The following is a 20000-nucleotide window of genomic DNA, read 5'->3' on the forward strand; positions in this document are numbered from 1 at the left end:
CGTATATATATATATATATATATAGGTAAGTGGTAGGTTTGCCTCGATCCTTCAGGGGTAGTCTGAAGCATCCAAGCAACCAGGGGATGTTTAAATCCGGAGGCACTCCTGGGGGTCACCTGTATGGGTACCGTCTTGGGAAGAGGGCGTCCAGAGGCAGGTAATTTATTGCTTAAACCGTAGTTTATGTATTTACTTGGAGAATGGAGCAACAAATACAAGAAAAAAGCATTTTCGTTGGACTAGATAGCCGTTGTTTTATTATGTGGAGCTTGTGAAATGAGTCAGTGTGGAGGTTTAGGTTATGTAATGAATCATTTTGTATATTATATCATAGTCACTTACGTACGTTTCGATCGAGCCAGTGGTTTGGCCGATCTCTTCAGAGTGTTGAAGGGTATATTCGAAGTTTGTGGTGTGCGAAATGTAGGAGAAGTAATTATTGGGTGTAATATATGTGGTGGTGTGATAGTGATGAAAGGTAAATAGAGTGTTACGTTTTAGTTGTTGCGTTGGTCTTCTTGTAAGGGGATATAGGGTGGATGCTATTTAAGAACATTGTTCCAGTTTTAGTCAAGTGCATCTCCACGTGATATCCAGCAATCACAAACATCACGTGTTAAACTCTAAAATAACAATAACACAATGTCATAGACAGTTTCACGTTACTGCATCATGTTCTTTAAATGGACTCGTAGACATGTGTGTTGGCACTCCGTCACTTACGGCGTCGAGGGTTCCAGTTGATCCGATCAACGGAACAGCCTGCTCGTGAAATTAACATGCAAGTGGCTGAGCACTCCACAGACATGTGTAACCCTTAACGTAGTTCTCGGGGATATTCAGCGTGACACAGAGTGTGACAAGGCTGACCCTTTGAATTACAGGCACAACAGAAACAGGAAGTAAGAGTGAGAGAAAGTTGTGGTGAAAGAGTACAGCAGGGTTCGCCACCATCCCCTGCCGGAGCCTCGTGGAGCTTTAGGTGTTTTCGTTCAATAAACACTCACAACGCCCGGTCTGGGAATCGAAACCGCGATCCTATGACCGCGAGTCTGCTGCCCTAACCACTGGACCATTGTCAACACTCGTAGACAATTATGACACTATATATTTCATAGAGAAAGGCGGCGAGCTGGCACACACACACACACACACATACACACACACACACAGAGCACACACACACACACACACAGAGCACACACACAGAGCACACACACACACACACACACACACACACACACACACACACAGAGCACACACACACACAGGACACACACACACACAGGGCACGGGCACACACACACACACACACACACACACACACACACACACACACACACACACACACACACACACACACACACACACACACCACACAATGACATTCATTATCATTAAATTGTCTCCTTATTCATGTACCCCGAAATTTTGCTAAAGTTGTTCGTTTCCATGATTTGAAAATCATTTCGAAATTTAAAAAAAATTTGATGAATTATACTTTGCTCCTTTTTTTAAACATATATACACGCTCCGTTTTTTTTTTTTACATCATTGTTCAATGAATTAACATAACAATTATTCTATAGAAATCCACCCATGCCCCTCGCAATGATATTGCACCAAAGAACCTTACACTTCTATACACGATAAGTACACCTGCATTAAGGTGGCGAGCTGGCAGAAACGTTAGCACGCCGGGTGAAATGCTTCGTGGTATTTCGTCTGCCGTTACGTTCTGAGTTCAAATTCCACCGAGATCGACTTTGCTTTTCATCCTTTCGGGGCTCGATAAATTCAGTACCAGTTACGCACTGGGGTCGATGTAATCGACTTAATCCCTTTGTTTGTCCTTGTTCGTCCCCTCTATGTTTAGCCCCTTGTGGACAATAAAGAAATAAGAAACATTAGCAAGCCGGGCGAAATGCTTAGCGGTATTTCGTTTGTCTTTACGTTCTGAGTTCAAATTCCGCCGAGATCGACTTTGCCTTTCATACTTTCGTGGTTGATAAATTAAGTACCAGTTGCGTACTAGGGTCGATCTAATCGACTGGCCCCCTCCCCGAAAATTCCGTTATCATGGTGGAGTTATCAGTTCTTTGCTGCCCACAGATCCTCAATAATCATACGACGGTCTTCATAGACTATTCCTCGAACCGTTGTAATCATTTGGTCATTTCTGCCTGTTGATGGTCTGCCATATCGTTGCTCATTGTCCATTGAGGTGCAGCCATCTTTGAACCGGTTGTACTACTCCTTTATTTGTATTTTTCCCATAGCATCATCTCCAGCGGCCTTCTGAATCTTCTCGATAGTCTGGGCTTGCGTATCACCAAGTTTTTTGGCAGAATTTGATATAGTATATTTGCTAAATGCGCTCGGTCATTTTGACTCAAAAAGAAAAATCGCACAGCACACCCTTCATATCTGTACTCAACGTGTCACAGAAAATTTTCCCGCATGTTCAGGAAGGACGTGGCCGCCTAATACTCATGCGAATTTAGCTCAAGCATTATTATTTTGTGCGAAAAAAATCAAGGTCGGATACTTTTTGATTACACCTCGTGTATATATATATATATGCAAGTATTTAGAAATAAATATACATACATACATGTACCTATTCTTTATTTACCAGTTTCGCCCAATCATGTTTCGAAAGATAGTCCAGGAAGTTCAAGAAATGTTCTCTCATAAAGTCCATACCAATTCAGACACGAGAACTCCCCATACTCATGGCGCCACACTCAACTCGGATTCGCTAACTCACTACCATGGAATCAATGGACCTGATTGGTCAGAATTTGAACAGTATTTTGCGACAGGTAGGCACCAGCTTTGTTATTTCATAATATGCGTGCGTTCATTCAAAATAACTCATAAGTATGTATGTGTATATATATATATATATATATATATACACACAGACATACATATGTAAATAATATATGTGTGTGTGTGCATGGTGTTGTTTTGATTTCATACTTGAATTTTATTTCTCAATGAAGCAGACTATCCATCGCATTTAAATTAATCAATTGTTTACTTTTATGTCTTAATTATGTAATAATATGGCTGATGTTGTTTATGTTCTCAACCACTGAAACAGCTGTAAAACTTCAAACGAAATTATGAATCACTTCCGAAAACTTTGCCTTTTTTGCGAGATATATATATATATATATATATATATATATATATATATATATATATATATATATATATATATATATATATATATATATATATATATATATATATATATATATATATATATATATATATATATATATATATATATATATATATATATATATATATATATATATATATATATATATATATATATATATATATATATATATATATATATATATATATATATATAGGCGCAAGAGTGGGTGTGTGGATAGACGCAGGAGTGACTTATTTCCCAACCACATGGTTCTGGGTTCAGTCCCGCTGTGTGACACCTTGGGCAAGAGTGCTCTACTATTGCCTCGGGTCGACCAAAGCCTTGAGAGTGGATTTCGTAGACGATTAGATTATGATTGGGCGATAACTGTTTATTCAAAGTAGCCGTCCTCAGTTTCCACCACGGCCCGAAGACAGCTCCGGAACCTAGCGCATACGTTCCTCACTGTCACTCTGGCAAGATTTTCAAACACCTCCTTCATTTTGGCCACCAGCCTGGCCTTGGTGTGCAGACAAAGCATTTGGTGTCTTTCTCAACTGCACCCCACACGAATGGTAAACCATGGGACTACAATCGGGATAATTAAGGGGCTAGAAATTAGGACTGGCGAAGTCGCAGATATTCTCTGTCAACCACTTCTGATTGTTTCCGGAGGTATGGCAAGGTACCAATCCTACTGCCACGCATATGGCTTTCCAGAAGCAGCCCTCTTCAGCCAGGGTTGGACTACGGTCCCCATCAGCTTTACATAGCCGACTAAATTGTGCCTAAGGCCCTTTTCAAAGTTGCTGAATGAATTCTGGCGTGCAGACGCAGTTAAAACGCTCGCTGGGTCCCTTTCTGCCGGCCCCGGCTTTGTACTCTGTTGTAGTTGTCCCTATGCGTGTATATGTGTGTGTATTATATACATACGTATACACACACACACACACATATATATATATATATATATATATATATATATATATATATATATATATGTATGTATGTATGTATATATATATATAGTTGGAGTTTACAAAAAAAACAAAAGATAAAGACACGTATATAAACAACAAACAGGTGTATTAGTTTAACGCTCGGAAAGGTGAGAAAGTCTTTTACGTTTCAAGCCTACGCACTTCAACAAAAAGGAACACGATAAAATAAACAGAGAGAGAATATATGCATATATACATACATGCATATATATATATATATATATATATATATATATATATATATATATATATATATATATATATATGTATGAATGTTTTTATATATATATGTGTGCGTGTGTGTGTGTGTGTGTAGGCAAAGGACGAGAGAGAGAGAGAGAGAGAGAGAGAGAGAGAGAGAGCGCATATATACGTACATATACATACACACTCATTGCATACGTTCATACATACATACATATATGCGGACATTAATATATACATAATACATATATATATATATACATAATATATATCCGGAAATATATCCATAGCCACAGTTGCCTGCCTACGTGCATACGTACATGTATGCACATTTATACAATCAAAACTACATGTGCACATATACATAAATGCATATATATATATATATATTCATAAGCATGCACTTACATACGTAGATGCGTGACTACATGAATATATATATGCTTAAATAAATGTATACATATTTACCTACTCATACACACACACATACATACGTACACGCATATATAGAAACATGCGTGCATGCATACATACATACATACATGCATGCATACATACATTCATACATTCATACAAGCATATATATATATATATGTACATGCATGCATAATTACATACATACACACATACATGCATATTTACACATGTCTATACCTCCATACACACATACAATTGTAGATATATATATACATACGCACACATATATACATACATACATACGTACAAGCATTTACATATACATATATATATGCACATTCATAAATACAGTGAAACACTCATACATACATGCATACATACATACATACATATGTACATACAAACATACACACATACGTACATACACACATACATAAACACATCCATACATACATACATACACACATACATACATACATACATACATACATACATACACACACACACACATATATGCATAAATATACACATGTATATACCGACATACATACATACATACATACATTCATACACACATACATATATGCATAAATATACACATGTATATACCGACATACATACATACATACATACATTCATACACACATACATACATACACACATACATACATACACACATACATGCATGCATGCATGCATGCATACATACATACATTCAAACATACACATACATACATAAATACATACATACACACATACATACGTACGTACATACATATATACTTACATTCCCACACACACACACACACACACACACACACACACACTCACATGCATGTCTGCAATTCTGCTTCCTATATATATTTGTCTTAAATATTATTCTGTAATCTGTAATAGACGGGTCATTGTTGACTCGAAATTACTGAAAGAAAATCGAAACCATTCCATTGAAATCAAGACGACTTTTTACCTCCAGCTACGACGCTTGACAAGTAATTCTTAAGCGAAGAGGATTAACGAACTCTTTATCAAGTGCTTATTGACGAACTGAAGTAGTTATTGGCGTATTATCACACTGTGATAATCGTCGTAACTTCACCCATTCTTAAAGGCTGTCCAAGATTTACCAATTGACTGGAAGCAAGTGAAATAAACGTTGAATAAGGAAGTCACACATAGTGTTAAGTTATTCTTGTAATCGGTTTAGTTGAGAGAAAAGAAAAAAAGAGTGAATAAAACAAGGGAGAAAACTAGACACTCCGAAACCCTTAACATATTTTTTCTCCATTAATAAAAATACATTTTATATTTATGTTTCCGTATTGTTCTTGTTTGTACGCATGGAAATGCAATGATTCTTTCTCGGTTTTTCTTCAACTATCGTCTGCTTTCCAAGTGTTCGATAACTGATAATTTTCTTTCAAATTCTTATAATAGTTTCTTTTGAAATAAATAGTCTAAGCCGGCATGTTTTTGTAAAGCTTATTTTCTTAATAACAATATCGCTAAAAATATATATATATTTATCTATATCTCTTCTTCAGTTATCACTTTTTTTTTATAGAGCAATTAGAAGCATGCTTTCTTTAAATTCACATTGAAAGTGCAGGACAAAGAGCAGGGACTTTCCTCTTTCTAAAAGCCAACTTTTGATATATTTACATGTGCTCAAGGCCCCCGTGTATACAGGGTGTTCGGGATAAACTTGGCAGCTTGCTTATAAGGAAAAGAAAACACAATACCCTATTGAAAGATCAAAAAGATATCAACAAGATTATGGGCTAGGAGATAACAGTTTACTCTATCAGTAGCCGTCCACAGCTTCCACCACGGCCTCAAGACGACGTCGGAACCTTGTGCATGCGTTCCTCACTGTGTCTCTGAGATCTGTGTGCACTTCCTTGATCTTGGCCACCAATTTAGCCTTAGTGTTGCAGGCAGAGTGATCGGTGTCTTTCTCAACTGCGCCACATGAATGGTAAACCATGAGATTACAATCGGAGGAAATAGGAAACCAGAAACTGAGGCTGGTGAAGTCGAAGAAATACTTCGAGAATCACATCTGACTCTTTCCGGAAGTATGGCAAGGAAACGAATCCTGCTGCCACACATATGGCCTTCAAGCAGCAATCCTCTCCGACCAAGGATTGACCACGATCTCCAGCAGCTTCACGTGGCCATCTGAATTGACTCTAAGACCCGTGTCGAAAATGTGAAGTGGCATGACGCCACCCCCACTGAAGACACACCCAAAGACCGTCACAGTTTGGGGAAACCCGGTTTTATGATGTTCATATCACGTCTTACAACCTTTACAGGATTCCCCGAGCATTGAGCAGTAGTCACGATGTTTGTGTTTTGATATCCGACACGAATCGTCATCATACCAGGAACTCTTTTCCAATATTTAGATAACTTCCAGTCCTCCATGTCAGCTAACTTTTTCTCAACTACAGCTTTAATCCTTATTAATGTGCCAAATTTTAAAATTTTCGATAAACTTTAATTTTTGAAATGCTGGCAGCCAAACGAACTAGATCTGTATTTGCTCCAGTAAAGACGTGTCATCTGACTCAACTCTGTTGACTTCTTCTCTTTGGGAATACCATTCTGCCTTCGTGACGCCATCTGTAGAAATTCGTTTTCACATTTTCACTTTACTGATGTTGTTTACATTATTCACATTTGACGGATATTTGTCCTCATCTTGTTTGTCGTTAACACAACGTTTCAGCTGATATACCCTCCAGCTTTCATCAGGTGTCTTGGGGAAATTTCGAACCTGGGTTCTCATTCCTAAGGTATTTTTCGATGTTATTATTATTATTATTATTATTATTATTATTTAGGTCACTGCTTGGAATTGAACTCGGAATTTTGGGGTTAGTAGCCCGCGCTCTTAACCATTACGCTATATGCCCGGGGTTCGTAGTCCGCGCTTAAGAGCGCGGGCTACTAACCACAAGATTCCGAGTTCAACCAGGAGAAAACAGTGGGTTTGCAACTAGTTTGTTGAAGAGGTAAGTTCATGTTGACTAGCGGAGATTTCTGTCACTGGACGGAGGGTCCGGTGAAAGTGCTCGGAGTCTGGTTCAGACCAGATTTCCAAATGGATAGGAACTCAGAAGAGGTCATGATCGGGGTGACCAAGCTCACCCAGAAATGGACTGACAGGAATGTATCTCTGAAAGGCCAGGCGGAAGTAGTAAATACATACGTCACTTAGGTAGTGTACAACCGCCTAACCGTCGCACCTTATCCCAAGGAAACGCTGACCAGACTGGAGAGCTTGCTCTTTCGATTCTTATGGAACGGTCAGGGTCCGCTGGTCAGAAAATCCATCTATTTCCAAAACTACTCCGTAGTGGTCTTGGATTTCCGTTCTTCATGATGCGCTGCCACGTGTTGAGGCAGAAATATTTGAATCACTGCGATGGTGTGAACGACGGCGACGAAAATTAGGGCGAGCTGGTGTGAGCGTCCCTCGTTCGACACGTCCATCCACAGCTCATCTCATTGAGCGAGCTGCAGTCATGGGTCAAACGTAGACCAAGAATGGACGTTAGGCATGGCAATGCTTGGTGCAGGTGGGGTCACTGCTTGTTCGAGACAAGCTCTTCAAGCATGGAAGTGGCAACAGCCGAACCTGCCCGAGATGCATGCAAGGGAACGAAACCGTCCTGCATGCAATCGTTCAGTGTCCGTGCATTAGTGACTTCTGGGTTTATGTTGAGTAGCTGCTACTCGAGTATGATGAATCCAGCTCTCCACCGAATGCGCAGTAAAAATCGTCGCACCACCTTCCTTTAGAAGAGAAGGGAAGTAAATCCTTCTCTGCTTAATGGCTGTGGCTCAAGAGGTTGTGTGGTAGACTTTTTCTAACCTTTTATATAAATATCCTTTTGGTATATCCTTTTAATTTCGCTGTGTCTCCTCTTGATCGATGTAAACCCCACCTGTTTTGTGTTGTACCTCGTCCTTGAATACTGTCCTCCATGTCTTGGCCCTTGAGGCCAATAAAAGAAATCCTTATTATCCTTATTATCCTTATTATTATTATTATTATTATTATTATTAAGGCGGCGAGTTGGGCGAACCTTTAGCACGCCGGGCAAAATGCTTACCAGCATTTCGTCCGTCGCTACGTTCTGAGATCAAATTCCGCCGAGGCCGATTTCGCCTTTCGTCCTTTCGGGGTCGATAAATTAAGTATCTGTTACACACTGGGTCGATATAATCGACTTATCCCCTCCCCCAAAATTGCTAATCATTTTCCAAAATCTTTATTATTATTATTTTTTTTTTTTTTTATTCGTTTATTATTTATTTATTTATTCATTTGTTTTATTTATTTCCCGTCTGTAGTAACTTCGGTGATATTTTTACTTCATTCAAAAGGACTATTGGCCAATCAATTGTCTGTAACACAGCTGTTCTCCTGTCTTTGACAATCGTACTGAGATCTGCTGCCATCCTCACCACCACCGTCCACCGCCACCATCCCCACCACCACTGTCATCATATTCACCACCATCAACATCATCACCGGCATCACCCAATCCGACCACCACCTTCTACGCTGTAACTATCCCCACAACCACCACCACCCTCCATCAACAAACAGCTCGTCCGCCATCGTTGCCGCCATCATGTATCACCCATCGCCATGTTTCATTTCTCTCTCTCTCTCCCATACACCCACCCACCCCTCTCTTTCACGCTCTTTCTCCCTCCCTCCCTCCCTTTCCCTTCATGTTATACCGTTCCATTCGACTCTTAAATATTCCAGAATATTTGCAACTCTAAAGCTGCCTACAGAAAGATCGATACCTGCATGCATATGTGTGTATATATATATATACACACATATATATATACATATATATATATATATATATATATATATATATATATATATATATATATATATATATATATATATATATATATAATTCTTCATTTACATATATTCGTTATGTTGTGTGCGTATATATGTAGGTAGATAGATAGATAGAGAAAATACATATATACATATATATGTATGTATGTATAATACATATATTAGTATATGTGTATATATACATACACACATGTTTATACATATCTTTTTATCTTTTACCGTTTTATATATATTAATATATGTATTAATGAATATATGAGTGTGTGTATATATATATATATATATATATATATATATATATATATATATATATACATATATATATATATACATATATATATATATAATATACACGTATATATATATATATACACATATACACACACACACACACACACACACACACACATAGTCCGTGTTTTTCAAGAGTATTCTTTTAAAACAGAAATAGAACGATGGAATCTGGGTGGAGAACGGTGGACGGCTAGGTAATGTGTGGTAGGTGCATTGTACGTGTGTAGATGTGTATGTGTGTACGTGTGTGAGTGAGAGAGAGAGTGTGTGTGCGTGTGTGAGTGTGTCTGTGACTGTGTGTATGCGCGTGAGCGTAAGAAGGAGGAAGATTTAGAAAATCTGTTGCTGAAAGAGCCTCTTGAAGTTTCCGAATCCTTCACCATCGACTTTTGTAATAAACGTTTCAAGCTGCGGATAAGGGACCGAAGTGTTTGCTGTTGCTGCTGCTGCTGCTGCCGCTGCCGTCGTCATTACGTTTTTTTTATATCTCACCTTTTTTTTTTAACCCTGTCTCTTTTTCCCTTGTCATATCGATCAGGAGAAATATTTTCATAACCTCATCCTCAATAATAATGTCTGGCAGTTATTTTCCTCATTTTCCTGTCATTTTTGCACTGCCGAGTCCTACATATTCTCACTTTGACATTATTTTCAATGGCTATTTACGATCACTATTCATTTGTATCGTTTCATGTCCATGTTTATTATCCAATGAATACAACTACCTACTCTCTGTTTGGCGCCGAATTGACAACAGTCTGTTGAAGCGTGGGATGGAATACTTTGTGGTATTTCGTGTTCCAACTCAGCACGTTATGAGTTCAAATCACGCCGGCTTTAATTTTGCCGATCACCATTTCAGAGTCGATAAAATGCATCATTCTAGAGCGGTAGTTTGGCAGAATTGTTAGAGTGTAGGCCTTTCGATGTCTGTTCCGACTCAGCACATTCTGAATACAAATCTTGCTGCGTTGCCGAAAACGGTGACATTTCTGACAATTGTTGTAAACAGTGGGGAATATCGGCAATTTGGAAAAACCAATGGAAACTTGGCTTCTTTGGTTCGATTCCCTATTCCTCTTTCAAGATCGTTTTTTTTTATAATATTGACAGACATTTTATACTTTTACATACATATATATATATATATATATATATATATATATATATATATATATATATATATAACTGGTACTCCATCGCTTACGACAACGAGGGTTCCAGTTGATCCATCCGATCAACGGAACAGCTTGTTCGTGAGATTAACGTGCAAGTGGTTGAGCACTCCACAGATATGCGTACCCCTTCACATACTTCTCAGGGAGATTCAGCGTGACACAAAGTGGGACAAGGTTGGCCCCTTGAAATACAGGTACTACTCATTTTTAAGTGAGCTGAGTGGACTGGAGCGATAAAGTGAAATAAAGTGTCTTGCTCAAGGACACAACGCACCGCCAGGAATCGAACTCGCGACCCTACGATCGCGAGCCGAATACCCTAAATACTAAGCCACGCACCTTCACACAATGTATTAAAAAATTGCTTTCCAAACTAAATTTCATTACATCATTGGTTTCTCTATAGTTCTTTTCTTGGAACATGAATGTCACAAATATCGAGGTATTTGTGCAAATGTACTTTACGAAGCCGCTGTGAGTAAAAGTCGGCAATCAAAGAATATTATTATAAAATTATACAATGTGCCTAGAGTAGAAAGGATTAAAATTATTATTAAGGCGGTGAGCTGTTAGAATCGTTAGCACACCGGGTGAAATGCTGAGCGGTATTTCGCCCGTCGCGACGTTCTGAGTTCAAATTCCACCGAGGTCGACTTTGCCTTTCATCCGTTTGAGGTCGATGAATTAAGTACCAGTGAAATACTGGGGTCGATCTAATCGACTAGTCTCCTCCCCACAAATTTCAGGCCTTGTGCCTTTAGTAGAAAATTATACAAGACGTTATATAAATCTGGCAGCCGGAGTTATATATGCGCGAGCAGAGATAGGGAAAGAAAACGTCTGATACTTTTCTGTCCGTGACCGACATATTCTCTCTGTGTGTTTAAGATCCCGTGTATTTGTGTGTACATGTGTGTATAAGTATGTGTAATGAGTTAAGAGAGAGGAGGGAAAGAAATGGTAAGAAAGACAGAGAGAGAGAGAGAGAGAGAGAGCCGGTCGTCGGGTATTCCTGAAGTATAAATATATATGCCATCTGTTTGGTTATTTGCTAGATTTTATTGAATGGCACAAATCCTGGTTTCTTAACAGCAGTTTATTCCAATTAGGCTCACTCACAATTTAACACCAACAGTATCTGGGTCGAATCGAAAACCCATTTGTTCTTGCATATCTTCTGTCACTATTGTCAGTGACAGAAAAATCCACCAAACATTTATTTCGACATTGCAACTGCAGAGGCGTTCGTAAGTCGAAACGAATATCAAGACACGATGACATCACAACTTTGCAGACGACAGTTAATCCAGTCTGTTACCAAGTCTTTTTTATTGTTACAGCGGCTTAATTTCTTATGAAGGATACACAAAATAAGGCTATATTTACTAGAATTAGAAAGGTAGTGATGGGCTTCATCGGTAGAGAATTAGATTAGAAATATGAATATTGGTTTCTAATTTAGGAACAAGGGCGGCAATTTCAGGAGGAGGGAGTAGTCGATATCATCGACCCCAGTCCTTGACTGAATCAGTTTTATTTTATCAACTATGAAAGGACGGAAAGCAAAACTGACCTCGTGGGAATTTGAATTCGCATAATATAAAGAACCGGATGAAATACTAGAAAACATTTTTTTTTTCAAACATTTTAACAATTCTGCCAGCTCACTGCGTTCGGTTTCAGTCCCACCCCGGGGCACATATGGCAAGTGTCACCTACTTCAGTTCCAGGCCGACCAATGTCTTGTGACTGAAAGAACACCGTCAGATGTATGTATGAATGCATGAATGCATGTATGTATGTCATTACTCAGTTATATCTGAAGATGTCTTACCAATAGAGAAAGAACCGGTTTCTAACCTAGATTCAAGGCTCCTTCATTGGAATTTCAACATCAACAGGGTATGTATGTATGTATGTATGTATGTATGTATGTATGTGTGCAGATTTGTGCATTTTGTTTTATGTATGTATTATCATGCATATAGTTGCATATCTAGACATGCTCATATATACTTAAATGATAAACTTCTGGAAAGTTATACAGATTTTTACAGTTCCAGTTATGGCTTGGATATATAGTCTTCGAATCAGCTTTCTCCTTTCTGGTTTTGTGAATCCTAATTTCTCAAGACTGGTATTTAGGCACTGTATGTATGCATGTATGTATGTATATATGTATTATCTATCTATGTGTGGGTGGATGGGCAGCTGATTAGCTGGGTGGCGGTGTGGTTGGGGTATGTGTGCCTCTGTGTTTATGTTTGTCTCTCCACACACGCTACTCGATAACCGATGTTAGCTTGTGTCTCCATAACATAACGCTTTGGCAAGGAGACCAACAATAAGTATTCCTGTTGATTTGTTGGACTAAACTCTTCAAAGCAATGCTCCAGCATGGTAGTAGTCCAATGACTGAAGCTAGTAAAAAAGACAAAAGATTATTAAAACATAAATGAATTCATTTTAATTTTTCCCGCCTTTCTTTCTTTCTTTCCATTTTATACAGAATTATTTCCGAAGGAAGGAGGAGCCGAAAAATCTTACAGATTCCTTCTCCAGCTTGTCCACATGCTCTTCGAGTATATATCTCAGGAAAACCTCCGTTCCAATAAAATTCTTGACTTCCATTTACCCCACGAACTCTTGGAAATCTTCAATTCGCGATTATACGTCAGTGCCGAACCTCACAGTTTGGACCAGATTCTCAAAGATTGCAGGGAGACGCTTGTCTACTGCGTTAAAACAGGTAAATCTAATTCTAATACTTTACCGCATCACTCTCACTCTCTCTCTCTCTCCCTCCTTCTCTCTCCCTCTTTCTCTCTCTGTATATACACATATCTATCTATCTATTTATCAATCTATCTATCCTTCTGTACATTATATATATATATATATATATATATATATATATATATATATATATGAATGTCGGTATGTATATGGTGTATGTATGTATATATATATATATATATATATATATATATATATATATATGAATGTCGGTATGTATATGGTGTATGTATGTATATATATATATATATATATATATATATATATATATATATATAAATGTTCGCATGCGCGTCCTAGAAGATCGTCAGCTGTGATGCATTGTATCTGCTACACAGTTTAATTATAAAACCATGATTAATTACCTTACATCTCCCACTTAACTCTGCAAATAGCCACACAAACACAAACACAAACACACACACACAAACACACTTCACACTCGAAGATTTAATGGCGTTTAATGATATTATCGATCCGGTCTTTGGTGACAAGACACATTCGATTCCTAGCTCAATTCGAACCTGGAAACGAAAGAAGATCGCTTCTAATCATACGCCGCAAAGCATGAAACCGAGTCCTCCACGATATTCACCAAATATGGCAACGCCAAACAATTATCCATTCTGCAGCAGACATTCGGAGGAATTGTGGATGCCTTGGAAGCATCTGCAGTTATATTCAAAGGAGGAGGTTAGTCAATACCATAAAACCCCAGCACATGACTGGTACTTTTGTAGTAGTAGTAGTAGTAGTAGTAGTAGTAGTGGTGGTGGTGGTGGTGGCGGTGGTAGTGCTGATGGTGGTGATAGTAGTGGTCCTGGTCGTGGTAGTAGTAGTAGTAGTAGTAGTAGTAGTAGTTTCAAATTTTGGCAAAAGAGCCGGCAATCTTTTGTGGGGTGGGGACGCGGAGTGGAGTAATCGATTACATTGACACCAGTATACAACTGGTACTTTATTTCAACGACTTATTCCGTCGGTTTACTTTTTGCCGAACCTCTAGTAAACGTAGACGTAAACACACCAACACCGGTTGTCAAACGGTGGCAGGCTACAAACACAGACGCGAACACACACACACACACACACACACACACACATGTATATATATATATATATATATATATATATATATATATATATATATATATATATATATATATATTATATATAGAGGCGTATGGCTCAGTGGTTAGAGCGTCGAGCTTACGATAGTGAGGTTGTGAATTTGAATCCCGGACCAGGCTGCGTGTTGTGTTCTTGAGCAAGACACTTTATTCCACGTTGTTCCAGTTCACTCAGCTGTAGAAATAAGTTGCGACGTCACTGGAGCCAAACTGTATCGGCCCCTTTGCCTTTCCCTTGTATAACATCAGTGGCATGGAGAGGGGAGGTCGATATGCATGGCCGGCTGCTGGTCTTCCATAAAAAACCTTGCCCGGACTTGTGCCTGTGAGGGTATCATGACCGAAGGGAATCTCTCAGCATATATATATATATATATATATATATACACACACGACAGGTTTCTTTCAGTTTCCAGTCTACCAAATCCACTCACAAGGTTTTGGTCAACCCGAGGCTATAGTAGAAGACATTTGCCCAGAGTGCCATGCAGTGGAACTGAACCCGGAACCATGTGGTTTGGAATAAAACTGCTTACCACATACCCATGCCTATACAGACCTTGGTATCCTATATGCAGATTAATAAACACTAACAGTGTCTGTTGTTTTTAGCGTCCATATCGTTATTATCCATAATCAATGTGTGTGTGTGTGTGTGTGTGTGTGTGTGTGTGTGTGTGTGTGTGTGTGTGTGTGTGTGTGTGTGTGTGTGTGTGTGTGTTTGTTTTCAAATATAAAGACAAACGATTTTTTGAACAATGGCCAGAAATGATACACTTTGTGACACAACCCCACATAACACACTTTTAAAGATCACCATCTGTAAAACCGGTTCAGTGTATAGTCATATATTTAAAATTCTAAACATTCTTCATATATTTTGTGTACATTTTCGACATTTATCTTTCCTCAACTACAAATTGTTTGGATTACTAAAACTCATACATGCATATATATATATATATATATATATATATATATATATATATATATATATATATATATATATATATATTCAGCATTAGTCCAGTCATGGTTCTTTATCCATTTTTTCTTTATCCATGTTTTCTCTCCTCATTCCTCTCTGCAAAAGAGCGTAGGCTCGAAATGTCAAATGTCGTGTTTATTTTTTGTTGTTGTTGTTGTTTTTTGAGGGGGGTTTCGAGAGGGGTTTTCCAAGGAAAACTGAAATATAAGAAAGGGCTCGTGACTTATATTTGTCTTCTGAATTTCTTCCGTTTTTAAACAGGACACCCTCGTTTCCTAAACCAACTGTCGTCTGGACTTGATATAATTGGGCTTGCTGGGGAATGGCTAACAGCTACAGTGAATACCAACATGTAAGTAGGAAACATTTCAATCAACATGTATTGTTATAGCAAACACAAACGTGTAACAAGAAAATTTTTCAATCTATATTGCATTCTGTGCAATCGCCATTTCCTTTTTATTTTTAAATGTATAAAAAAATTGCCCTGCTGGAACCCTCGACGTCGTAAGCGACGGAGTGCCAACAATAAGGTGCCCTGATTAGTGCCAATACTGGGGAATGAACCGTGGAACCGTCGGTTCTTAATACGATAAGCCAACATCCTTTCGATTCAGCTAGTTGCGTTCCTTCTGGTCGCTTTCTTTACATCGATGAAAATATCCAAATCGAAAATAGATTTTTAAAAGCTAAAATAGTTTACAAAACTAAAATTATGGAAATCAGTAAAAAAAAAAAAAAAAAAAAAGAAAAAAAACAAGAAAAAAGGGCAAAAAGAAATTCCTTGAAATAAATGAAATCAAATCAAACAATAATAACAACAACAATAATAATAATAATAATAATAATAATAATAATAATAATAATAATAATAATAATAATAATAATAATTAAAATAACAATAATAATAATGGTGTAAATCGGTAAAGTTTTGAATGAAACAAAGAGAGAAAGTGAAGAACGAAAGAAAAGAAATGAAAGAAGCAAGAAAGAATGGTCGATTTTAAAGAATTCTGTCGTTGAATGAATCTTAAAAAGCCCGAACAGAGCGACAAGGAGAGAGAGGTTTCACGTCAATTGAAAACAATGTGTTTATATTTGTGTGTGTGTGTGTGTGTGTGTGTGTGTGTGTGTGTGTGTGTGTGTGGAGAGAGAGTCTGTGTGTTTGAGTGTGTTTGCTATGGATGAGAGGTGGGGGGGGGGGTATATATGTGTGTGTGTGTGTGTGTGTGTGTGTGTGTGAAGGAGAGGCTTGTTGTGTGGGTGTGTTTAATATGTAGGAGAGCGTGTGAGTATTGTGTGTGTGTGTGTATTCGCGTATGTGTGTGTCTGCTGGCGTATGTTTGTTGGCGTGTGTGTGTGCATGCGAGTGTGTGTTTGTGTGTGTATGTGTTCATGTGTGTGTGTGTGTGTGTGTGTGTGTGTGTGTGTAAGCGAGTTATGAGTGTGAGATGAGTGTAGAGTATTTCAGGAGTGTGAAGTCCATAAGGACTAGGTGTGTGTGTGTGTGTGTGTGTGTGTGTGTGTGTGTGTGTGTGTGTGTGTGTGTGAGTGAGAGAGAGAGAGAGAGAGAGAAAGAAAGAGAGAGGTATACATGAGTGTGTGTGTGTGTGTGTGTGTGTGTGTGTGTGTGTGTGTGTGTAAGATGTCTCCTTGAACATATGGTGCGTTTGAGTGTATCAGTATGTATGAGTAAATGAGCGTATGTAAGTGTGTATGTGTGAGAGAGAGTGAGAGAGAGAAAGACAGAGTAAGATTAAGGAAGACAGTGAAAGGGAAGAGCCCCATCTCCTTCTCCCACCCGACCCCTACAACCGAACACTCCACTCATCTACCCTCCATTCCTTTACTCCTCCCCTCTCTCCTATTCTCCCCCCCCCCCCCGTCGTTACGTTCTGAGTTCAAATTCCGCCGACTTTGTCTTTCATCCTTTTGGGGTCAGTAACTTAAGTACCAGTTAAACACTGGGGTCGATGTAATCGACGCGTCCCATCCTCTTCCCCCAAAATTTCATGCCTTGTGCCTATTATAGAAAGGATTATTATTATTATTATTATTAATGAGAAGGAAAAGAAGAAGAAGAAGAAGAAATATTTATCGATAGATACATACATACATACATACATACATACATACATACATATAATTAAATATAGACAGTTTACGAAAGAGTTACAAATGATTTCATGCTTTAGAGATACAATAATTTGCTTGATTTATGCAACAAGCCATGTATCTCTAAGGAATCTTTCAGCTTTAATTCATATCGTTAGATGTATTTTAAAATCAGGGCGCTGGTCTATGAGAAAAGATGTGGGGAAAAGAAAACACGCGAATATAAAAGGGAAAGAAAAAACGGGAAGAAAGTTGTTGCAAAACGTGGAACGAGAAAGGGAAGAAAAGCAAGAAAAGGGAGATTTTCGACCTCTTTATCTGTGAAAACCACAAGTAATTTAGCTCATATAGAATTATGTAACAGAGAGGAGGCCAAAATCTGCGAGATTTTTCCGGAGTATGCGACTCAGTCTTGAGAGGGTGGTGTGTTTCCAGTTCGAAAGAAGAAACATGCTCATGTGCTTACATTTGCATGTGTGTGTGTGTGTGTGTGTGTGTATATATATTATATAACTCTTCACAATTTCCTCCCCTTCTCTCTTCTCTCACTCCCTCGTTCTTTCTCCCCCCCCCCTCTCTCTCTCTCTATTGTATTCAGTATGGTTTATTTTAGTATTGTTAACCACACTTCAGTTTAAAGAAATAATTAAAACAAGTTGAATAAATTTAAATAAAAAGAAACGAGGATTTCTCATAAAACTCAAAGTTTTATAGAAAATGCATTTCTTTTCAAAGAATGTCTTTCTTCTCGCCATCTGGTGTCTGTTGAGATGGATCCTGAAGTAGGAAATTTGGTCGATTTCCTTGCTGAGACAAACCTTCACTACAAGACAACGTTGACAACAACAACAACAGCAGTAGCAGCAACAACAACAACAATAGCAAACACAATAACAACAACGAAAATGGTTTCAAGTTTTGACAAAAAGCCAGCAACTTTGAGGGGAGGAGTTAGTCGATAACATCGACCCCCAGGGCTCAAGTGGTACTTATTTCATCGACCCGAAAAGATGAAAAGTAACATTGATGCCCGGCAGTGTTTGAACTCAGAACAGAGACGGACGAAATGCCGCTAAGCATTTTGTCCGGCATGCTAACGGTTCTGCCAGCTCACCCTCTTAACCGGAATAAATATTAATTTTATATTTTTGGCACAAAGACAGCAAGTTGTACCTAGGACGTAATGGCGGAGTAAATGCCACTAAACATTTTGCCTGGTGAGCATACGATTCTGCTAATCCGCTGTATTCATAATTCTTTAGCGGTTCCCCCCACCCATATATATATATATACATATACACACACATATATATATATTTATATATATATATATATATATATATATATATATATATATATATATATATATATATATATATATATACACCTCGTCTTAACGTTTCAGTTTCTACCCAAAGTGTCCCAACGTTTAAGAGAGTAAATAAAACTATTTCACACAAAAACAATATTTGAACGTCAGGTTATCTTGCTACATTAACGATGAAATCTAATTTGAATATTCTTTAGTGTTAAATGAGCCATAATATGATTAATTTCGGCAAAAACCAATGCTTTAATCAAATAGAATCATTTATAAATAATAACCAATCAAATATCTGTAGCTTGTATAAATTAATGTTTCTGTTTTCCTTGTTGAGAGTTTATTCCTTGATGTGGCTTTCCCGTTCGTATCTGACACAAGGAGATTCTTGTTTTCTTTGTGAATGCATCAAGATCTTTCTGAAATTTTATTTTTCTTTGTTTTATAAATTCCTCGAAAGCAGACGTATGATATATTTAGA

The 20000-nt window shown here is 38.0% G+C and overlaps 1 protein-coding gene across 1 annotated transcript in view; it reads left to right on the top strand.

Annotated features, from left to right (window-relative positions):
- The first annotated feature begins 2645 nt into the window (after positions 1-2645).
- Positions 2646-20000, top strand: part of LOC106874792 (glutamate decarboxylase 1) — a 64032-nt gene continuing 46677 nt past the window's right edge. The window contains exons 1-3 of the mRNA XM_089364047.1: positions 2646-2828; positions 13682-13921; positions 16345-16435. Coding sequence (XP_089220173.1) covers positions 2654-2828; positions 13682-13921; positions 16345-16435 — 506 coding nt within the window. The 5' untranslated portion in view covers positions 2646-2653. The remainder of the gene's footprint in view (positions 2829-13681; positions 13922-16344; positions 16436-20000) is intronic.

This window comes from Octopus bimaculoides, chromosome 16, assembly GCF_046866305.1.
Source record: "Octopus bimaculoides isolate indiv1 chromosome 16, ASM4686630v1, whole genome shotgun sequence".
Taxonomy (NCBI): Eukaryota; Metazoa; Mollusca; class Cephalopoda; order Octopoda; family Octopodidae; genus Octopus; species Octopus bimaculoides.